This window comes from Glandiceps talaboti, chromosome 7 (genome assembly GCF_964340395.1).
Source record: "Glandiceps talaboti chromosome 7, keGlaTala1.1, whole genome shotgun sequence".
NCBI lineage: Eukaryota > Metazoa > Hemichordata > Enteropneusta > Spengelidae > Glandiceps > Glandiceps talaboti.
The window spans coordinates 22,397,891-22,421,431 of record NC_135555.1 but is presented as its reverse complement, the minus strand read 5'-3'; the positions used below and the strand labels follow the sequence as shown (position 1 = coordinate 22,421,431).

The 23,541-nt window shown below is 35.0% G+C and overlaps 2 protein-coding genes across 3 annotated transcripts in view; both read left to right on the top strand.

Moving 5' to 3' along the window:
* The window catches only part of LOC144437257 (magnesium-dependent phosphatase 1-like), a 16,920-nt gene extending 6,817 nt beyond the window's left edge, over positions 1–10,103 (top strand). The window contains exons 3-5 of the mRNA XM_078126159.1: positions 1,083–1,193; positions 2,638–2,745; positions 10,002–10,103. Of these exons, the coding sequence (XP_077982285.1) occupies positions 1,083–1,193; positions 2,638–2,745; positions 10,002–10,017 (235 nt within the window). The 3' untranslated portion in view covers positions 10,018–10,103. The remainder of the gene's footprint in view (positions 1–1,082; positions 1,194–2,637; positions 2,746–10,001) is intronic.
* Positions 9,994–23,541, top strand: LOC144437256 (RING finger and SPRY domain-containing protein 1-like). Of its 2 annotated transcripts, none has more exons than XM_078126158.1 (6): positions 9,994–10,117; positions 10,451–10,594; positions 10,834–10,945; positions 11,276–11,378; positions 13,810–13,957; positions 14,845–14,946. In XM_078126158.1, the coding sequence occupies exons 2-5, from the start codon at positions 10,550–10,552 to the stop codon at positions 13,877–13,879; spliced, it is 330 nt and encodes a 109-aa protein (XP_077982284.1). In that variant the 5' UTR covers positions 9,994–10,117; positions 10,451–10,549; the 3' UTR covers positions 13,880–13,957; positions 14,845–14,946. The 2 variants fall into 2 exon arrangements, with proteins under 2 accessions (XP_077982284.1, XP_077982283.1); XM_078126157.1 differs by lacking the exons at positions 9,994–10,117; positions 10,451–10,594 and adding exons at positions 16,007–16,137; positions 20,633–23,541 and having other exon boundaries at positions 10,837–10,945; positions 14,845–14,949.

The window sequence follows — 23,541 nt, the reverse complement described above, 5'->3', positions numbered from 1 at the left end:
AAATAGGGCTACCCTAATGTGTAACATAGAATTAAATAGGGCTGCCCTAATATGTAAAATAGAATGAAATAGGGCTGCCCTAATGTGTAACATAGAATGAAATAGGGCTGCCCTAATGTGTAACATAGAATGAAATAGGGCTGCCCTAATGTGTAACATAGAATTAAATAGGGGTGCCCTAATATGTAAAATAGAATGAAATAGGGCTGCCCTAATGTGTAACATAGCTTGAAATAGGGCTGCCCTAATGTGTAACATAGAATTAAATAGGGCTGCCCTAATATGTAAAATAGAATGAAATAGGGCTGCCCTAATGTGTAACATAGCTTGAAATAGGGCTGCCCTAATGTGTAACATAGAATTAAATAGGGCTGCCCTAATATGTATTATCATTTGTCTGTTGTGACATAGCCACATGTGTGACGTTATTGTGAAATCTTATGAGCTATACAAAAACATACATACCAGCAATACAAATATACAATATATGTTTAGATTAATTTTTTATAATATATTTTCAAAATATAATGTCAGGGGACTAGGTTTTATCTAGTCACTGTTAAAAAAGTTGTGTAAAATTTGCACACATTCTAAGGTCAAATGATTCATTAGCCATGTACAATTTTAGGGAGTATCATATTGCCCAGTACACTATTTCCAAAATGCATGTGATTTATCTTTTTGAGTTCAAGTATTGATTTCACCTTAAATACACAAATTTCATCTTCAAAGTTGTGAAAATAAGATACAAGATACTGTGTGGTACTGTAAAGGATTGAGTCCTTCACATTGCAACCATTATCCTACCAGGTCCCCACTTATACATTTGGGTTAACTTGTAAACAATCTTGGTCTACATCTTGTCCAAGGGCTGTAGTCATACTGAATTAAATGCTTGTGAAATGGCTCAACTGACAAGTTTGCAGAATCTCAGCTGGCCACACTAACCAACCAACCATATCTTGACTCCAGAAAAGTCAATAAACATGACTTGACAAATATGCCATAGAGGGCGCTCTTTACTTGACATGATATTGTGTACTCTATTTTTTAATCCAGATATGTTTTCATTTCCATTCCAGTAATGGTAGAGTGTTTGATAGAAGGAAAGATGAAATGATTTTATACCAAGATGTGAAGTCTATCCTGCAACTAATAGAGGCTAAAGGGATTCAAATAGCTGCTGCTTCAAGGTATTTTATCTTATGGTATAATAGCAAATAATAACGATAATAAGAAGAATCATTAAATAAAGAAATTTGTTGAATGGTTACCACGGATTAGCACCCTAATGCCCTAGTATTGAAAAGCAGGAGGAAACCGAAGTACCCAGGGAAAACCTGCATTGTTTGGCAGGGTCAAACTGAGCATCACCCTTCTTACATACAGACATGGTTAAATTTTAATCTTACCCAGCCAACACCTGGCGGGTTCGAACCCAGACTGTAGGGTTAAGAGGTGTACAAACTAACCACTCGACCACTGGCAACCCATAATTGGAGACTGTTGTAATAATATAGTGATATTATTATTATTATTATTATTAGACTTTATTTAATCTCGATAGACTGTTGAGCCAGTGGCTCTTCTCACACAGTGTCGAGAAAAACATTAAAATATTATATACAATATATACATTAAATACTGCACACATCAAATGAGGACAAAACAAGCAAAAATATAATAGGTACAATAACAAAATAGACGAACATCAACAATACACAACTGAAATTATGAATCACTTGAAATTGAAAAATGATATTTACATTTGCTTTTAAAAGCCTGCAGTAAGGGACATGATTTTAAGTCAAGTGGCAAACTGTTCCATATTTTTACACCACTGTAGGTAAAACTTTTCTTAAAAAACTTGGTTCTATGTTTTGAAATGTATAAATCTTCCCTGGCAGCAGATCTAGTATTCCGACTATGAACATTGTGTATCCTTTTAAAAACATTCAAATAATCCGGTGCTAAATTGTTTTGTACTTTATACATTAAAATTGACTCATTATATAAAACCCGTTTTCTGAATGGTGTCCAATACAATGTATGGAATAAAACATCACTAGAAGTGTTATAATCACAATCTAAAGTATTTATTATCAGAACTATGTATACTGTTCTAGTTGATAACAATCACATATATTACTGTGGAAAATGTGCTATCGGCTAACTAAGATAGACAAACTGTGGAAAATGTGCTATCGGCTAACTAAGATAGACAAACTGTGGAAAATGTGCTATCGGCTAACTAAGATAGACAAACTGTGGAAAATGTGCTATCGGCTAACTAAGATAGACAAACTGTGGAAAATGTGCTATCGGCTAACTAAGATAGACACAAACTAAACCTATTCTTGCATGTGGTAGATTACACAAGTGGATGACAGCAGTGCCTTGGCTATGTGGATACAATCACCTTGTAATCAAGATAGTGCAAACACTGAATGAGGTTGACTGTGTGGTGACTAGAGGAAAACTTGCTATCAGAAATGCCACCCTACTTTGAGTGTAATTACATCAATTAATAGCTTATATCAACATGTAATAACATTAGTTTTACTTTTTGTATGTGTGTTAGCATGCCGATAGTTGATCTTCCATTGTTGTATGTTCTTTTTGAATATTTTTTTATAGAACAGAAGCTCCTCCTGAAGCCAAAACATTATTGAAGTTGTTCGATATTGACCAGTATTTTAACTACAAAGAAATCTACCCTGGCTGTAAGAAAACACATTTTGGAAAGTAAGTTGTTTTCCTTGTCTTTCATTTGAAGATAAACAAAAAAGTTTTCAAATGAAATAACATTTTAATGATAATGTTGCAGGGTCTTTTTTTGATAAAATTTGATACTATTAGTTTGTAGCTTTGTCAGAGTTTTTTGCATTTGACAGCTAAGCAGGTGCCACCAAACCAGAAAGACCAAGCACCATGTTTTTTTACATCTCACACAACATGGTTTTTTTGTTATGAATGACACATACAAAATACAGACACTAGCCCCATCTACACGGCACTAAAAATCCTACCTGAGGTAGGATTCGGGATAGTTTGAAGCCTGTGTAGACGCAAACGCGTCCTGAAACCGTCCTGAAACTGTCCTGACTTAGGACACCTTTGAGAGGTTTCCTGAAACCCTCCTGACTTCGTCCTATGTACTGTCAGGACGGAATGCGCGACATCTACGCCGCAACCTTCATATGTGCAGACACAAACCTATTCTACCTCAGGTAGGACTTGGGACTGCCTCAGGTAGGATGACCTACGTGTAGATGGGGCTAATATGTTGAAGATCATGGCTCTCTCGTTTGGTGGTGCGCCCCCAACGGCGAATGCAATAGCTGTTACCAGGGATATTGTTACCATCGCTTCTATTTCCTCTTTCATCGCTGTATTTTAATAATAAAACTACAGTGGATTATTCCAGTTAATGATGGAAACTTAAGACCAACAACAAATTTTCATGACGTCACATTTTGTTTATATGCATACCCAACTATAACCATTTCTAGACTAATCACTACCAGACTACACAGGAATACCATACAGGGAAAATGAAAACAACTTCTACATGTAATATATTGTTACACAGTACACATATTATTAACCAAAATTGGTGTACAAGTACTGAAATGTTGACAGTATATAAAAAAAGTATCTACCTATGCAGATTTAAATATATTATCATAATTGAGTGTTAGGTATGGTCTAACAAAATAAATTGTTTGGTTCTGGTTACCCAACCTCAACTAATTTTTCAATACCGACCTGCAAATTTAACGTATTCGAGAAAAAAAATAAAATCGCAAAAATTGTGAAGTCTTGCAAGAAATAGTGGATGCAGAAACTGACATCAACTTAAAAAGACAATATAAAACTGTTCTTCCAATTTGCAATGGCTGTACATCTGATGGGAAGAAACCAATAACACAGACACCACACAATATTTTTGTTAGGCCGAATAAATGTATGTACAAAATACTAATAATACATCTGTTGCAGACCTCACTGTATGTGTGTGAATCCCCATCTGAATAATAATAAGATAACCGAGTGTGGGAGGTGAAAGTGTAATATTGCACTTCAGATTAATGTCATTTCTATGGGTTTATGTGCATACACAGACATGCACCAGTCTCTGGGGAGATTTTTTTGTCTCATATTCTTCAAATGTTTTGAGTATGTTATTCAGTTTTGAAAAATGTCCAACTTTTTTTCAGTTACTAGTAGTCTCCCATGCGTTAAGGTATTCACCCAACTGTTTGCAATCACCATTCAGGTCACCATCTAACACAGAAACACATGTGTGTTTAAAAAAATCTTTATTCAAATTAAGAAAGAAAATGCCTGGAGACTTGAGCAAGTCTAGTGCATGCAGTGAGATTTACAATAGGTATATATATACCCAGGTTGGTCATGAATTTCACATACTAATGGCCCCTCCTGGGCCCTAAGATGGAAAAAGTGCGACATGTAAATGTCATTCGAAGGAAAGATACAGATATAAAAATTCCAAGCTCTAGTTGATATAATGATGAGATGAAACATTCGTTTCCTTACAATCTCTTTCACTGAACTGTTAATAACACGGCTGAGTCAGCATCAATATATCTCAGATAATGTTAATAACGTTTCCCTAACATGTATCAACTGCATCTTGTTGAAAAACCATGAGGGTTTTTTTTTATCAGCAAATGTTTACCTGCAGTGTATTGATCTAATTGAGTTGTTATCATGTCAAGCTTAAATTGATTTACAGTTTGCATTGTGTACACGTTAAAGTGGCCATATGGATGAGGATTTGGTATTTGTTTTGATAACTTGATAAAATAATTTTATCACGGCTTCTACTTGAAACATTTATGTGAAAAAAACATATGCCAAATCCTTGTTTATAACTCAATAAATTGCAAAATCATAACAAAATTTCTAAATTGTTTTTATATTGTACGTACAAAAACAAACTATTTACAATTTCTTTTTTTTAGCTTTTTGCAATGTTTTGAGTTACAAACACAAGACTTTGTCAATGTTGTGTCACATTGATTTTTCGAGTAGGACACCATGATAAAATTGTTTTATTAAAAAATTAAAAATCCAAAATAAATACCAAATCCTCGTCCATATGGCCACTTTAACAGTGATATGCTTGAGAAGAATACAGGGAATGTTACTAGTGCACTATGTTCTATACAGTATATGATTATTTTGTAAGTATAGCCAAATGCTGATAGTATAACCACAAGTTGAAATGACAATGCATTCTGAGACATGGTGAATTTTGTTGTTGCGAGTCAAAATACCATTTCTTGTGAGTCACTACATAGTAAGAGATAGGGGAACACTAAATTTTGGTGCGTCATTAGAAATTGTGTGCGTCAGTGGTGCATCAAATTGGCTTAGAGGGCACACTGCTCACAGGTAATATAACGGTAAGTCATACTATCAAATTTGAACTATACTATGTCACATGGATATGATACACTTATACACAGAGGTAATCAGTAAATAGTTGTGACAGTTCAATGAGAAAGGTTGTAACTATGTGTCCTATTCAAATAAATCATTAGCATATACCACAGCCTGTTTTACGACACCGTCCAAGACGCATCGCCAAGAGGCAATGATTTTGCAGTGTCACAGAAGAAATAAGACTGTAAGATAGATCATATTGTTACGCCCTCTCAAGGGGTTGACCAATGTATGAGGGCGCCCTCTCATGGCATACCTTACAGACTTGGAAGAAATAACAGCTCTGATTTGTGAGAATGAAAGAAATGACTGCCAAGGTACCGGTAACAATAATGTTATTTTATTTTTCATATAGAAACCTCATTAGTCAGTGAAATGGAAGACAAAATCCAAATTTAACACATCATCATATATCTTGTAATATTGCCTGTTGTGTTTACTTTTTTTAGTAAATCTGTACAAATTCAAATTACTGATGGTTAACGCTTGATAGTTTTTGTACATGACCTTTGACATAATGCAAAGTTGAAAGGTCATAGACGCCATTTGGCTACGATTGTCAATACACTAGGAGTTTGTGCAGGAACTTCGGCTTATATTTCATATATTTTAATACTCAAAAATTTTAGCTGAAGACAATACTTTTACAGTTTGGCTACATTTTTATAGCAGATGAAAACATTTGATTATAGTACATTGTGTATACTTATAGTGGCATATGGATGACAATTGGGTATTCAGTTTTGATTATCAAATTATAAGACAATTTTATCATGGCATCCTACTTGAAAAATCAATGTGAAACAACATAGACCAAGTCCTTGTTTGTAACTCAATATAATGTAAATAGCTATAAAAAATGTGTAAAAAAAGTTTGTACGTACAATAACAAATACTTTTACACACTTATCAGTCTTTTTAATTATTGAGTTACAAACAAGGCTTTGGCATATGTTGTTTCACATTGATTTTTTTCAAGTAGGAAGCCATGATAACGTTGTTTCAAAAATTAAAAATCCAAAATAAATATCCAATCCTCATCCATATGGCCACTTTAAAAGTCACAATATGTAAGTTAATGCATTGATTCACACCTGATAACATAAATCTGTCTTTATTTTACCTTTACTTATTTACAAAAATGCACCATTAAAAGTGTGTGTATTTGAATCTGGAAACATTGACTACAACATTGTTGAGAGGACAATATTTGTAGAGAAAGTAGAAAGACGTGTGTTTCAAAGTGTGCTACGATGAAAATTGAAAAATTCATTTTTGTTCACTAAAGATTATGTGCCTAAGGGATGATTGCACAATGTTGCACAAGCTCAATAAATGAACTTTATTCGTTTAGGACAAAACCCCTTTCTTCCCTCCCCTAACAGAACATTCACAAGTGCGACACTGTCATGTTTATATATGATGTAAACCACAATGACAACTGTAGCGGTCACACTACTACGATCGATGCAATGTAAAACATGATGGCAAACACTTTAAAATACTACTGGAAATGTTCAAACCCAACAATGTATCTCACATTAGAAGTCAATTGTAAAAATATAGATATCAACATGTCGGTAGTAAATACAGAACCTGTTTTCAAAATTTGGTTCGAAGTGCAAAAATGAAGTTCAACAATCGTATTGGTGCCAGAATCCTCTAAACGAAAAAAGTTTGTTTATTGAGCTTGTGTGACATTGTGCGATCGTTCCTAAGTATCAAGGTACAGTAGCATTGAGTTGCATTTCCTACTAATACCAGTGGTATTAGCTATTGTTATGGTGATAACTTGACGATGTGTATCATACCACTGTATTTACATCTTTTTCACATATACAACTACTGACATCAGATGGTGGACGAACTGAACCTCTTATAAACAAGGAAAGTAAACAAATGAATTGGATTAATAACCTTGGTTGAGAATGTTGGAATAACAGAGACTTGTATTACACACCATGGTTTGAAAAGAAAAGTTTAATGGCCTCTTTATGTGTACATGAAATGCCATGAGAACTGTACATTTGTTTGTGAACTCAGCTAATAGGTAAAGTGGCCGTAAAACTGTTCTTATCAAATGATGGAATGTAATACAAGTCTCTGTACTTCAAGTATGCTGTGCCAAGTGTTATCATTTGTTTACTTTCCCTGTTTGTAACAGGTTCTGTTTGTCTGTGGTCTGATGTCAGTAGTTGTACATCTGCATTCATATTCAAACCAGGTCACAGTGGTTGCAGTGACAAATATTTCAATCTAGCAATGATGTTGTACAAACACAAACGACGCACTGTACAATATTTTACTCACAACTCTCTCTGATTTATACAAATCTCACCTGTGTACAGGATTTTGTAAAAACATTTTTGCCATTTTCAAAACGTAGATTGACACTGATGAGTTTCTGAATACATATTTTCATTGGTTCTGGTATCAATGATTTATTGTAGAAGTAGCAATTTTAGAAATTTGTCAACAGATTTTCTTGAAAGATATGCAAAATATTTTCTATGAAACTAAGGAAAATATATGCACCTGTTATGACTTTGCCAAAGATATAGATTTATTTGAATAGGTATGACAAAAGAACTTTACATATTAAAACTCATCATACACACTGTCTACCCAAGTTAGTGATACTTTGACATTGAAAAGTGTTTTATTCACAGTACATGTTTCATTTAGTTGTTAGCACATTTTATGCATAATTTAGAACTTTATTTTTGATTCCTAGATGCACTTTTGTTGCATATTGATTAAATGTAATTACGATGCTTAAAATGTTGACAAATATGGGTTATTGATGATGTTATAAAATAAGGAACTTCCAAGCATACCAATCAGAGAGAGTTGTGGGTAAGATAGTGTACAGTGCGACGTGAAATGTTAGTAAATGATAAAAAAAATGCTTTGAAGAGTATAAAGTTGACAAAATCACTGATAATTTACAATAATAGTAAGTTTATAAAAAAAATAACATTCCAAAATGTGACACAAGTCTCGCTATGAAACCATAGTAATTTTTCCCTCTCACTAAAAAAGAGAATGTTACATTATTTACAGATACCATGATGGAATAATTCCACTAAAGGTGATATCTAATCAATATTTACGATCAATATTTTTGCTAAAGTGGTCATATGGATGAGGATTGGGTATTTATTTTGGATTTTTAATTTATAAAACAATTTTATCATGGCTTCCTACTTGAAAATCAATGTGAATCAACACTGACAAAGTCTGTATTTGTAACTTAATACAGAGCAAAAAGGTTTATTTTTTAAATGTGTAAAAATATTCATTATTGTACGTACACATTAATTAATGAGTTGCAAACAAGGACTTTGTTAATGTTGTTTCACAGTGATTTTCCAAGTAGGAAGCCATAAAAATCCAAAATAAATACCCCCAATCTTCATCCATATGGTGACTTTTAAGGGTGGTAAGCAGGTAAAATCTATCGGAGGTTCCCCTCATTTTACCAGAGATCGCAAACAAAATTAAGGTAGATTGTATGGAAAACTTTACAACTTTTACAATTTCCACATTTCTGTTATTGGGGTTCCCTAACCTTAGCAAAAAACACTGACTATAAAGTATAAACTTAAACTTAGATATTTTTAAGAAATTTTTGCGATTGAAAGGTGTTCACCAGTTCCTATAGTCTAATTTTTGCACGTTACTAAGCCCAGTACAATGGTCAAGAAATTTCACCTTCATATTTTGTCTTTGGTGAAAATTTCCATGTTTACAACATAGTGGATAGGTAATATGTTTTTGTAATCTTATATGAGTTTAGTAACTCTCTGTGTTTGTAGAGACAGGAAGCTATTTTCTATGCAGACTGCACTGAGAACAAGTCAACCCAAGACTATGGATGATTACTAATACATCCGTGTCAAGACAAAAAATTACATCATACTTGAAAGTTTTAAGTAGAGAGAAAAAAGAAAGAAAAAGCTTTCACCAGAATACATACTCCTTGTCTATGAGATAGAGAAATAAATATCTATTTTAGCCACATACAAAGCAAGGGTTAGTTCAAAATACAAAAACAGTACATCTGCTTTATTCATCATTTTCATGTACTATTTTAAGATGTCCACTTCACTTGTTTGGGTAGATACAACTAACATTTGTTCTCAGTACAGCCTGTTTGTAAATAGCTTCCTGTCCAAACATAAACAAGACTTTGTTCTCAATTATACTCCCACTGTGTACAGACAGTAAAACTGCTGTTATAACCATCTACTGCTACTAGAACAGCAACTGAGGCAATAAAGTGTTGCCATTTCATTTTATTACCCTGAGGGCTGTTATGTAGCAATTATTTCCTGAAACTGAAAGCCAACAGAAATAGCTGCTACATTAATTCTTGTTTAGAATTCATAGATAGAAATCTACAAATGTATTTCAAAATTTGTTTTACCATGTAACTAAAATGCAGAGACAGTAGATATATGTAAGTATTGATGGGTACTTACCTTTGATTCTTTTTGTTAAACTGTATGTTATTCTTGTAATTTCAGTTGTAATGGATGGTAGAGCATACACATATGAAACACTTGACTTGGCAGGTTGTAATGCCATGTTAAATAGTAACGATGTGAGTGAATATCTCAAGATATCCCCCAATGGTTTGGAGGTAAGTAGGAATAACAATTCTCATCAGACAGAGTGTATTTTCCTAGTGACGCAATGAAAACTTGTCTCACGGTGGCACATGTTGTACCTTTGCAGCAATGAATAGGTGTGTGGTTTTATGATGATGAATATACTGTAATGTCACAATAACTGTAACTTTCTCTTATTCTTCATCACATGAAAAATACACCCAACTTTTTGGAAACAATTCAAGCTGTCTTACTACTTGCTGTATATACATTACCGTACCGGATGTTATCAGCTGTACATTCTGTGTTGATGTGTTCGCTGTACATTGTGTGTTGATTTCTTTGGTACATCTTACATATTACAGGCATGATGCGATGCTTCGTCATTTGAGAGTGTCCGCTGTACATTCTGTGTTGATTCTGGAGTCTGGTATTATGAAGTAACCATTATTACACCCGGTGTTATGCAAATTGGATGGGCAACAAAAGACAGCAAATTTCTTAATCATGTGAGTGTGTAACAGTTGTTTCCATAGTAACATAGGATTATTCTTTTGATCAGTTTTTTTTTCTATAGCTCTGCCAGACAAGTTTTTCATACCTAAATACCTAAACTTAAACTTAACCTGAACTAAACTTAACTAAACTAAATGGTAAATTAGTGGACAGTGATATCTCTCTGCACTTAATGTCATAGATATATTCAATAATTCCTTGATAATTTCATATCGTTTACCGCCCTCTACAGGAAGGATATGGTATAGGTGATGATGAGTTTTCTCTCTCCTATGATGGATGTAGACAACTGTTCTGGTACAATGCTAAAAGTAGAGCACATTCACATCCAACGTGGCAGCCAGGTATGACAATGTCTGTCTGTCTGTCTGTCTGTCTGTCTGTCTATCTGTCCGTCTGTCCATCTGTTCATGTCTACATTTGTACGGCTGTTGGCATAGTATGTATGTGTGTGTGTATGCATATGTGTGTGTGTGTGTGCCTTTATGTCTGTTTGCTTGCGCATGTATGTATGTATGTATGTATGTATGTATGTATGTATGTGAGTGTGTGCATGCGTGCGTGCGTGTGCATGCATGTGCATGCATGTGTGTACGCGTGTGTGCATGTGCATGTATATGTATATTTGTTTGCAAATGAAGAAAGTTACAACTGTAGATTTATTTTTGTTGTAGGAGATGTGGTTGGATTTCTTCTTGATTTAGAGAAACAAGAAATGATATTTTCATTAAATGGCAACACTTTGCCACCTGAGAATCAAGTCTTTGAATCAGCTGGGTAAGAGAAATTTCATTTGTATTGCAAGTGGTAGGACTGTAAGAACAGAATAGAATTACAACATTTGACACAGTGCACAATCAGAGGCCAGTGAATGATCTCCATTGAAATTCTGTCATTATCATGACATTTGAATACATTGCTTTGACATTGGTTTGACAAGAACATTAGACAAAAAATCATAGCTAAACAGGTGGCATATCAGTCGAAAGACGATCAACAATACAAAAAGGCCAAATATGACCTGCGGAATGCAATAAAACAAGCCAAACGGGCGTACAAGGATAAACTTGAAGTCAATCTAACAACAAGCAACACAAGAGATTTGTGGCAAGGTCTTCAACGAATACTGAACTACAAGTCTAAATCCAAGTCGGATACTTTGAACGATCAAAAACTTGCAAACGAACTAAACATTTTCTTTAGCCGCTTCGACAAGCAAACTGTTTATCCTAATATTGACATGTCTGGTTCTGGGGCCTTTTCGGTATCGGACGATGATGTAAGGCACATTTTTGCGAAGTTGAACGTACGTAAAGCAGCTGGCCCAGATGAGGTGTCACCTCGTCTATTACGGGCTTGCTCGAGTCAACTTTCATGTATCTTCGCTGACATTTTTAATAGGTCTCTAAGTACTAGTAAGGTTCCTAGTATATTTAAAAAGTCAATAATCATACCTGTCCCTAAGAAAGCCACTATCTCCCAACTCAATGATTACAGACCCGTTGCTCTAACCTCAGTTGTAATGAAAGTATTTGAACGTTTAGTACTGAAAGTTATTAAATCTAGTCTCCCTCCTTCATTCGACCCATATCAATTTGCTTACCGTCCAAATCGTTCGGTCGAAGATGCTGTGTCTTTGGCCCTTCATTATGCGATCAACCACCTTGAAAAGGTAAATTCTTATGTCAGAATACTTTTTATTGACTATAGCTCGGCTTTCAATACCATAATTCCAGCAAATCTTCACAACAAACTACTGTCTCTTGGTCTCAATAGTTCTCTATGCAATTGGATTTTTGACTTTCTATCAAATAGACCCCAGGTGGTTAAGACGGGTTCTTTCTTTTCGGAACCAATCATTTTAAATACAGGTGCTCCCCAGGGCTGCGTTCTTTCTCCCATGCTGTATTCTCTCGTTACCCATGATTGTGCCTCATCTGCTAGCGATTCTTTGATTTTTAAATTCGCTGACGACACATCAATTGTGGGTCTTATTCAATATGACAACGAGACAGCATACCGAGACCAGGTGGACAGAATTGTTGGTTGGTGTGCCGATAATAACCTTGAGTTGAATGTTGATAAGACAAAAGAAATTATCGTAGATTTTAGGAAAAAGAGAATGTATCACACACCCCTGAATATTCATGGAAAAGAGGTAGAAATCGTAGATACGTTTAAATTTCTCGGGTCACTTATCTCAGAGGATTTAAAGTGGGAGAAAAATGTTGATCACATTGTAAAAAAGGCCCAACAACGCCTTTTCTTTCTACGCCGTTTAAAGAGCTTTGGTGTCAGTCAAGCTATTTTAAAGAAATTCTACCGGGCTGTGGTTGAGAGTGTTCTGACATTCTCAATCACAGTCTGGTATGGAAACACTACTCATAAGGATCGTGCTAAGTTAAATAGAATTGTGAGAACGGCATCACGTATTATTGGTATAGGACTTCCATCTCTTGAGTCACTTTTTAATTCACGCGTCACCAGGAAAACAAAATCTGTAATTAAGGACATAAACCATCCAGCCCACACATTGTTCGAACTGCTGCCCTCTGGTACTCGATATAGATCAATCAAAACCAAAACAAATCGCTTCAAAAATAGTTTTTATCCTCTGTCAGTTCGTATTTTAAATGATTCGTAATTTGTCTTAGCGTTTTAGCGTATATGTACATATTTTCCACTTTTAATAGTTATTCATATCCACACTGTTTGTGTTTTAACCGAGCTACGTATAACCAAAGCGAATTCCATTGTATAATTTTATACTTATACTTATGGCAATAAAGTTAATAATAATTAATAATAATTGCATACATGAATACAAAGTGGCCAGACATTTTACACTAGATTTTGTTATACATAAATTTCATGTGTGTATCTTTCAAGGAATATACACTCATCTCAGATTCCAGCTGATGTTTCCAATTTTGCATGTTTGCATGAAGTTAGAGTCTGTAATGGAAAAAGTCTTTCACAAATCTCTACTTGAAGACAAAGTGATGAACGCAGAGACCCTATTGAATAACTTAAAGTTGAAAATTGCTTAAACCAATCATACACAGCAAGTATTACTAAAAACTTTTTGACTAGAACCTCTAGCCTGTCTTGTTTACTTATTCAAATATAGCATTGTGTTCAAACCAGAGAGTTGTGTATTTTAGATACTAGATACTAAGCTAACAAGACATTTCTGTTTTGATTGCAGTATTGGCTTCTTTGCAGCAGCTAGTTTTATGTCCTTTCAACAGTGTGAATTTAATTATGATGCCTTATAAATTCCCACCATCACAGAAATTTAACAGTTTTAATGATCATGCATTACTAGGTGATGAAGACAGGGTTATTCTACCAAGGTAAGTACTTCCTGGGTCAACTTTGAATCCATTTAGCAAAGTAAGTACTTCCTGGGTCAACTTTGAATCTATTTAACAAAGTAAGTACTTCCTGGGTCAACTTTGAATCTATTTAACAAAGTAAGTACTTCCTGCACCAAATTTGAACCCATTTCGATACATTTTGCTGAGTGTTATGTTGTTATTGCTCAGTAATCGACTCAACTTAATTCCGATGTAATCCAACTCCCGGCAAAGTGGTTTGGGTGAGATGGACTTGAACTTGTCATTTGTATAGTATATGTCACTTGTCTGTTTGTCAGCAAGCTCAGCACACAGTCAGAGAGGAGAAATAGATATTCCAATGTTCCTGATCCTTACCAGTATATACACAAGAATTATAATTCCTGACAAAAGAAATTCTTATTTACTGCACAACACTTTCGAAAATTCCTACAATGTTATGACTGAAAAGCCAAGTAAACAACTCCTAGACTGTAGCTGTGATTTGCTGTGATTTGATGTCTATATGTCACAACATGTTGATACGACAGTGATAAGCTATTGAATGTCTGTTCGTTTTGGTAGGACAGCTCTCTGAAAGCTAGTTTTATAAACCTGCAGTGTACAGTTTTAGGACTTCCACTGTTTACACTATCTTGATCACAGGATGATTAGAATTGCACAACAGAGGAACCACTATCAGCCACTTGTGTAATCTACCACATCAAACAATATTACTTTTAGTTTATATCTATCTTAGTAAACTGAAGCCTCGGCTACCAGAGTCGTATTTCAGAGTTGGGAGTTTTGTATGTTCTTTCAATTTGACCATTTGTTTATTTGGTACAATGTATAAGTACTGATTTTATGTTATATTTGTTTGCTCTATCATTACCACCTTACAGGCACAAGAAGCTAGCCTTATTACGGCATATCAGTGTGAGTGAAGGTGCCTGCAATCTCTGTTTTGACAAAATGGCAAATACAATGTTAAAACCATGTGAGCACAAGTAAGTAGTATCAGTTTTATCGTATTTCCAAATTTTGCTACTTCAATTACTCTCAAAGATTTTACTTGTGTCCTACGTAGAAAAAAACATTGTCAATATTCTTTTGTAATAACAAGCATTGTGAGTCAACTTTGAAAATTACAAAAGTTGTCTACCCATACACTTTATTTATATCTGTATTATATGAAATACCAAGTGAATTGAACACTGGTGGGGAAGGAGACTTAATGTGAAATGGGCCATAGAAATAAACCTTTACTGTTAATCTGTTCAAGAAATGTCCAACCCATAGTTAAAATTAAGAGTTGGGGTCACCTTACAAGTACATGTAGATACAATAGAGGTCAAAATGATGTAAAAAATTGCCATTTTAAAATCCAATATGGCCACCAAATCCAATATGGCCACCAAATACTGCATTAACTATATGGGAAATTATTATTGTCAATCCCATTGAAAACAAGACAAGAGACAGACCTCAAAATTTCTTTTATTATTTCAAAAATACCACAAGCAAGTTTTCTGATGACAAATATTGGGGAAATGTTAAAAATCTTTATGTGAAATTCATCTCTGAGGCATATTGTACCTTAAGTTGCTTTAAATGAAATTCAAATGACCAGTATGAAAGGAATAGACACAACTGTGATTTTCAAGATAAACTCAATTGATTCGACCCCTGTTTTATAAACAATTACACTCTTTGGAAAGTCCAATTCAAACAATCAACGCCAAGTGATCTGATAACAGGAGGTTGTAAAATATAACACCGATATGTAGACTGAGTGAAGTTGACCTTACTAGAAACACTATTTTTAATAGACAATCTTACAATACAATGGATTGAACCTTAGACTGAGATTGAATACAAGACATCTATTTTACGACCTCCTGTTATCAGATACCACACTTAGTTGAATTGTACTTTCCAAAAGAGTGTAATTGTTTATATACAGGAGTTTATCTTGAAAATCACAGTTGTGTCTATTCCATTCATGCTGGTCATTTGAATATCATATATAGCCTTAATAATATATAGTTTTTATTGCATTTCCAGGCCTCCGGCCCATTTGCAAGGAGGTTACAAAAATTCAAAGTCAGATCATGACTTTCAGTTACAGAGTGCGTGAAATCAAGGGATCTACATTACAGTGAAATCAAAGCACAGTTACATACAAACATACAGAGGTACGGTAAAGTTATAAAAAATCAGAATCAACACTTAACTTGAAGACAAAATTTCTTTACGTCTCTGAAAAGCCTTATAGATATAACTTGATAGTTTTCTAAGGACAGCATCATCTTTTGAATTTACAATAAATTTACATAGGTTAGGAAACAGTATGAAATTCTCTGGAATAAATTTCAATCTCAAATCATTATAAAGGAAGCATTCAAACAAAAAATGGTACTCGTCTTCAATCATATTTCTTTTACAAATTTGACAAAATCTAGCCGTACTTTCTATACCCTCATGTCTACCTATTTCAATAGCTAAAGGCAAACATGCACACCGAAAACATGCCATAATCTGTCGTACTTTAAAATCACAGTTCAAAAACAAATATTTCTCGGGTTCAAGTAAACTCTTAAAATTTACATATGTACGCAATTTAGGTTTAGACTGTATATGAGTCCACCATAATTGTTTCGAAATGTCTTGTGCTCTTGCTACAAATTCGCTAATAAAGGTATCCTTATTTCCTACTTCTTGACAAAGCCATACGTGTCCAAACCCATAAGAATATAAAATATTTTTAACAGAGGATACCCAGTTGTGTCTACCCATTAAATCTAAATTATATAACATAAGATACGCTTGACGAGGCAATCGATGGGGAGGTAGCTCGATTAATTTAAGCCAAAAATTAACACAACGTTTAAGTGACCATACGAAAACTGGTACGCGTCCACACTCTCCTACAACTGCCTCGTTAGTCGCACTCGGTGGCAAGCCCAGAAAGACCCTACACCATCTACGCTGAAGATGTTCAATAATATCATAACACTGATAGCCCCATATTTCAGAGCCGTACAGGATAATGGGTTTGATCATTGTATCAAACAGCATGAAATGTATGTCAAAAGGGAAACCGTCAATTCTTTTACTTGCAATTAACAAAATATTCAGAGCTTTGTTTGCTTGCTCAGCTAAAGTAGCAACGGCCTTGCCCCAAGTATTTCTGGAGGAGAGAAGTAGACCTAAATATTTGTAATAGCTTACAACATCAATAATTTGCCCATTCAAAACCCATTTTTCCGATTTGGCTCTATGTCCCCCTTTCTGAAAATCATAATTTTCGTTTTGTCCATATTTACCTTCATTTCCCATTTTTCACAAAATTGACCTAAAATATTGATAAGTCTTTGCAAGTATACAACTGTATCCGCAAAAATAACAACATCATCTGCATATAACAATGAGAAAAGGTCATGCAAATCCTGTGTTAATTGAATGCCAATAGAATCAGAATTAATTAACATATTATTTAGTTCCTCTATAAAAAATGTAAATAAAATTGGGCTGAGCATACAGCCCTGTCTAACACCAACTGGACAATCAAAAGATCTCAACGCAATTTCACCTGCCTTAACACAAGACTTTACACTTGAGTACATTGAACGTAAAATGGAAAACATATTGCCATCAACACCAAGAACAGAAAGCTTATACAGTAATAAAGAATGGTTTTCCTTATCAAAGGCTTTAGAAAAGTCAACAAATAAACAATAGAATTTGCCTTTTCTGACACTTAAATATTTTTGAGTTACGGCATGCAAACCAAAAATGTTGTCTACAGTGCTATGATTCTTACGAAAACCAGCCTGACAATCGGAAATAATATTGTTACTGTCAGCCCAATTTGATAGCATAGAGTTTAAGATAGACGTGAAAATCTTCCCAAGAACATTCAATAGTGATATGCCCCTATAGTTGTTTACGTCATTCTTGTCTCCTTTCTTAAACAATGGAATGATGACCCCTCGTGACCATGTATCTGGGAAATTTCCCGATTCAAAAATTGAATTGAATAAGACAGAAAGAAAAGGCATAATAATATCTACAGAGTATTTGTAAAATTCACCAGGTAATCCATCAGGACCAGGAGCCTTTCCAGATTTCAAACTTTTCAAACTTGCCAATATTTCATTTTCTGTGATCGGAGCATTTAGATCATTGTCATCTTCAACTGGAGTAAATAACGAATCCAAATTCTTTAAGGTATCATCAACTGACTGTAGAAAATCTTTATCACCACGCTCTGAATCCCCACATTGCTAATAAAGATTACAAAAATACTCGTACCACTCATATAAGCTTATATCATTTGAAGCATAACTTTTACGTTTGATAAAAGAGTTCAGAATTTCCCAAATATTTGAAGAACCAACTTTCGTAGCTTGCCTGAGTTTCTCCCTCACAACATTCTGATAAATTTGTTTCTTTTCTCTGCACGTAAACTTCCATTTTCATCCTTCCCAATTCTGCCGTTCAAAACATGAATATTAAATTTCTTACATAAATCAATCAAAGCCTTACCAGCAGGTGTTATAGCCTTGTCTTTAGACAAAAATCGTCAGACACATACTGTACATTATCTAATGCAGGAATGTGATCAGTTGCATCGTCGATTATATAATCGTTCAATTGACCAATCCTTGCGTTAAAATCTCCTGCTAAGATTATACATTTGTCTAAATTTACACCCAGCACATCTGTTAGATGGTCACTCAACTTTTCAATCTCATCTGTAGAGTTTTGCGGCCGAAAATAGCAGCAACCCAATATGATGTCCTTGTCAATATTTAATAAACTTTTGTCGAAAGTGAGAAAAACGCAATTTTCTAACGACTTGTCATCAACCTTCAAAATCTTATCTACCAGAACCTGTCTAACATAAATAGTAACACCGCCACTAAGACGTCCCCTATCTGACTTTCTAATTGCTGGAAAAGAAAAGGCTCGATAGCCATGTAAAAAACTAATTTCGTTTTCCTTACAAAATGTTTCCAAGACACAAACTATATCATACTCTTTACAAAAATTTACGACATCTTCGTTATTTTCATGTCTTTTCAAACCACGAACATTCCAGGTTAGCAATGACACTGAATTCGCGCACCGCTTGTTCGGACCTTGGCCACACCCCTACGAAGAAACCAAACTCCCATCAACTCCTCGGTGCTTAAATAATCGTTCCACTATCTCATCGGAAAATTCGTTTACTCGAAATTCTCGTTTACAGTCCGACTCTACAACAACAAGTTTATCATACTGTAGATAGGCTTTAACACTTGGGTTGCCTTCTATCAGGGTTTGTCTATATCTTAATAGCCTTGCACGTATGTTGCGTACTCTCCTTGAAAAATCTTCCCCAATAGAGATACCGGTACCTTTTAATTTAAAGGCCTTGTGTAGAACTTGTTCTTTAATCTTGAAACTTCTGAAACCTGCAACAATAGGTTTAGAGCCTCTAACATGTGGTGCGTTGGTAATTCTGTGTACACGTTCAAATTCCACATCTCCGTCCACTTTCAGCTGGTCATGAATAATGTTTCTCACTTTTTCTTCCGAGTCCACCCACTTTTCATTTTCTCTGTCTTGTGGTACACCAAAAAACACCAGATTGTTACGTCTGCTTCTATTTCCTAATTCATCCTTATCTCTTTTGATGACATCAATAGACTTTTTCATATCGCGTAAAATCGAGGTCAACCAATTTTCAGACATTTCTCCCGAAACAGCCATATTGCCGTCTACTTTTTTGCGTGGTAATTTTCAGCTGTAAAATTCTGTAGTTCAGATTGAAAAGCTTCAAGGCCAGCTAGTTTCTGAGTGTTTTCCGAAGTTTGTTCTCTCAATTCGGACAGGTCGTCTTCCACATTGTCTATTCTCGTTTGAAGCAACGTAAAGTTGGTTTTGAGATCTTTAGTTTCTTCTAAAATGGTGTCCAATTTTACGTGAAGAGTGGCAATATCCTCTTTTGTACCTGCCTCTGAGCTTCTCAGTTTGGGAGGACCAGGGTTTTGTTCGACATTGCCGATGATGATAAGTAAACCAGCTAGACATACCTTGATGGCCAAAGACATCTGACAGTTAATGAGCGGGATACAAAGGGAAGCCATCTTGGGTAGCCTTAATAATAAATTTATTGTAAGCTTACACTGCCAATATTGTAAGTCCTTCAATCCTTGAAACATTTCAAAACTAATTAGCTGATTTACCTCTCTACTAGTTATTGATGGTACTATGTACACTGGTTTCTTTTTATACCCCAATGTAATGAGAAACCCCTCTGATTTAGATGGGGGGGGAGGGGGATTCCATCTCTGTCAGCAAAACTTGTGAAAACACCAACGTAATAAAATACTCAAAAGAGGAAAACAAAAAAAAAACATATAAATGAAATTGTACATGTTCAGACTCAGTTAATTTATACAAGCTTTTGTTTTTCCTCAGCATAAAGGTTTAATTCTTATTACTGAAATACCACTTAGGCAAGTCATTAAAAGTAACAATATTTGATTTCTAAGTTGACATTTTGACGTCCATTCTACACATGCATTACTATAGCTGTACTATAGCTGTACATGTCAACTTTGTTTTACTCCCTAGGAGCATGATATAAAATGATGTTACACAGGTACCAAGATTTGACTCAATATTATGATCTTTCTACAGGGGGCTGTGCATGGAATGTGCAATGCAAGTTGAGACATGTCCACTGTGCCGAACTTTCATAACAGTACGAGTACACAGTGGAACTTTCATAACAGTACGAGTACAGGAAGATGAGAAAGCGTCATAGCAGACAACATGTTTTTGTATGTACATGTACAAACTGTAATTTACATGGACACAGTATATCATAACAAGGGATATTGTTTTTTTTGTTCTTTTGAATGCATTTACCATCAAGATAATATTTGTTGTACAATATTGAACCATAGTTTTAATACAATATGTACATGATTACTCTTCAGTATTCACTTGTATCAGAGGTCATAAAATCATGGGTTTTTTTAACACAGTGTCTGCCCCCCCCCCTTCCCGGGGGGTTATTTAGTTGAAATGCGCTATACTCTGGTGCCCATGTAGTATTTAGTCTAGAGGCTATCTGTGGCTTCAAATCTCTTTTCATGTCTAGCTCAATGAGGAGCTGAGGTGAAATTTCGTATTCAACTGAAGCCATCCACATATTCATTAACATCAAGTCTTTGTTAATGAATCACAGAATTCTGTCCAATGATAAGTTAGCGTTTATTGGGGGCAGATATGTAATGTCCAAATAGGGTACATCTGTCAGGTCAGAATGCTACTTATACATTGTTTACATCATTGTAACAGTTTGAGGTTTACTCATTTACATGAACAACTTTTGATTCATAGTTTCTCATTGAGCTAGATGGTGTGAAGAGATCTTAAGATTCAAAGTCATGGATAGAATCTAGACTACATAGCATACAGCTTTGAGACAAGGGTTTTAAGAGGGATAATGTGGGGTAATATTTTTGTCATCGAAGGTATGTAAAATAACTTAATTGTTAATCAGCAACAGGAGATAATAATGTTTGAGTGCCATCAACTTATGTTATGAAACGTGGGAAGGGATTGCTTCCGAAAAGTATGCTATAATACTAATCAGAAAAGGGGTGAGCTAATCCAGTGGTTGATGGTCCTGGACTACAGACCACTTCTTTTTAATAATGACAACCTTGACAACAATCAGAACCACTAGATTGGCTGTAGGATCACTGAATTTTTGTAGTTACCTGTCTGGGGAACACCAGATTACAAATGGATTTGTTACCCCTGAATCAGTTTGTGCAACCCCTTCCCGGGTGACAATATGCTTCCAAATAGCACCCTCTAGTGGCCAAACTATACAATCTTTTGTTTTTCAATAATCAAAGCATAGTCAACACAGAGACTTATTCCAAGATAACTGGTTATGACTATGCCTAACCAAATGCCACAGCTTAGCTGGTTATTTTTACAAATTTAGAATTATGTGGTCAAGCAAAGAAACAGAATTTAATGTTGATATTACTGGCATTGCAGATGGCTAGAACTTATCAGACTTGTATATGTAGGGCATTTTGTGTAAGTGAAATTTTGTGTACACTGATGAAAAAAAAAACGTCATTCAGAAAACTTTCGTGCAATGTTCTTATTTTCATGCAGGAAAATCTTTTCAGTGTTTCAGTGATTGTTAATACCCATAGATGAATAATTCTATGTTTATGTTTATACCATTTACATACAAATGTTTTGTTTTTTTTTAGACCAGAAAGTTTGTTAGTCAGAGTTTAGAGAGAGTTTTGTCACTAATTCTCTAGTAAACAAGCATGTATAGGAAATTTAAATATGACATGAACTTTAGACTGTAAGATACGTCGTGATGTTTCACCCTCACTGGCCTCCTCTAACAGTAGGTGGAAGGGGTTGGTCGATGTGTGAGGGCGCCCTGTCACGGCGTACCTTACAAACTACATGAACTTCAGAAGATGTCAAAAGACCCCTTCCCCCACTTCACTCTGTTTCTCTATCAAACAGTTAAGATATATAGAATATTCAGAATTTGACACTAGGTCCTCCCCCTCTTCCCAACCGGGACTTTATGTTTTCATGCAGGTGTAGACAGCCATGTTCTAATGTGATATTTGCTAAGACTTGCCAAAAAGTCAATTGTAAATTGCCATATTGAATATATACATTCACTGTTAGTAGTACATTCACTTTGAGTATTACATTAGTAGTAATCCAGTACAAAAACAGTTTGGTTCTTTGACTAGTTTTGCACTTGAGTGGTCTTTTTCATCAAGAAATTCAAGTATTAGGGCAAACACTTTGTATTTTCGAACTTCATGTAGTAAAATTGTACTATTTCATTCCCACCCGAGAAGTCTCATTGTCAGTCAAATTGGATGTATTCTAGTGGTTCACAGATACTTCTATGGTGTTTGCATACTTGCTGTCTTGTACAAATGCTACTTTTATGAGTTTGTGCATATTAAATTAAAATTTTATTTTGTCTCTCTCAGACTTAGCCATATAGGTGAAATTAGTGTTGTCATGGTAACAGACCGATTCAGAGAAAAGTAAGCTAGCCAACAGATTCATCAGTTATCAAGAGATCAATTATTGCTTAGGTAAAACACACCCCCACCCCCTTTTTCTACATCTACCAAGGTTTTCAACCTCCTTGCTGAGTCACAACTGTTGGAAAACCAGTTTTGTGCATGAACTCCATCACCAGCAACAAAGTCAACCATTCCACCTCCTCGTTATAATAATAATCGTATAGGGATAATGTCATTTATTGGTCCAAATGAATTTAGGAATTTGTTGATATGGTAACCACTGAACAGGGTGCAGGTGTCTTATATCGTTAAACCAGGAAACTGGAATACCTTGGGAAAAGCTTTGTTATTTTGCAGGGTCAAACTATGTTGCAACTCTTAACATGCACCCTCTGCATAACCAGTGTCTCTTTAGTCTGTGAGTAATGCAGTGATAGAGCGCCCTCACACATCGACCAACCACCTTGGCATGTGAGGGCAGTGACATGATGTATCTTACAGTCTAGT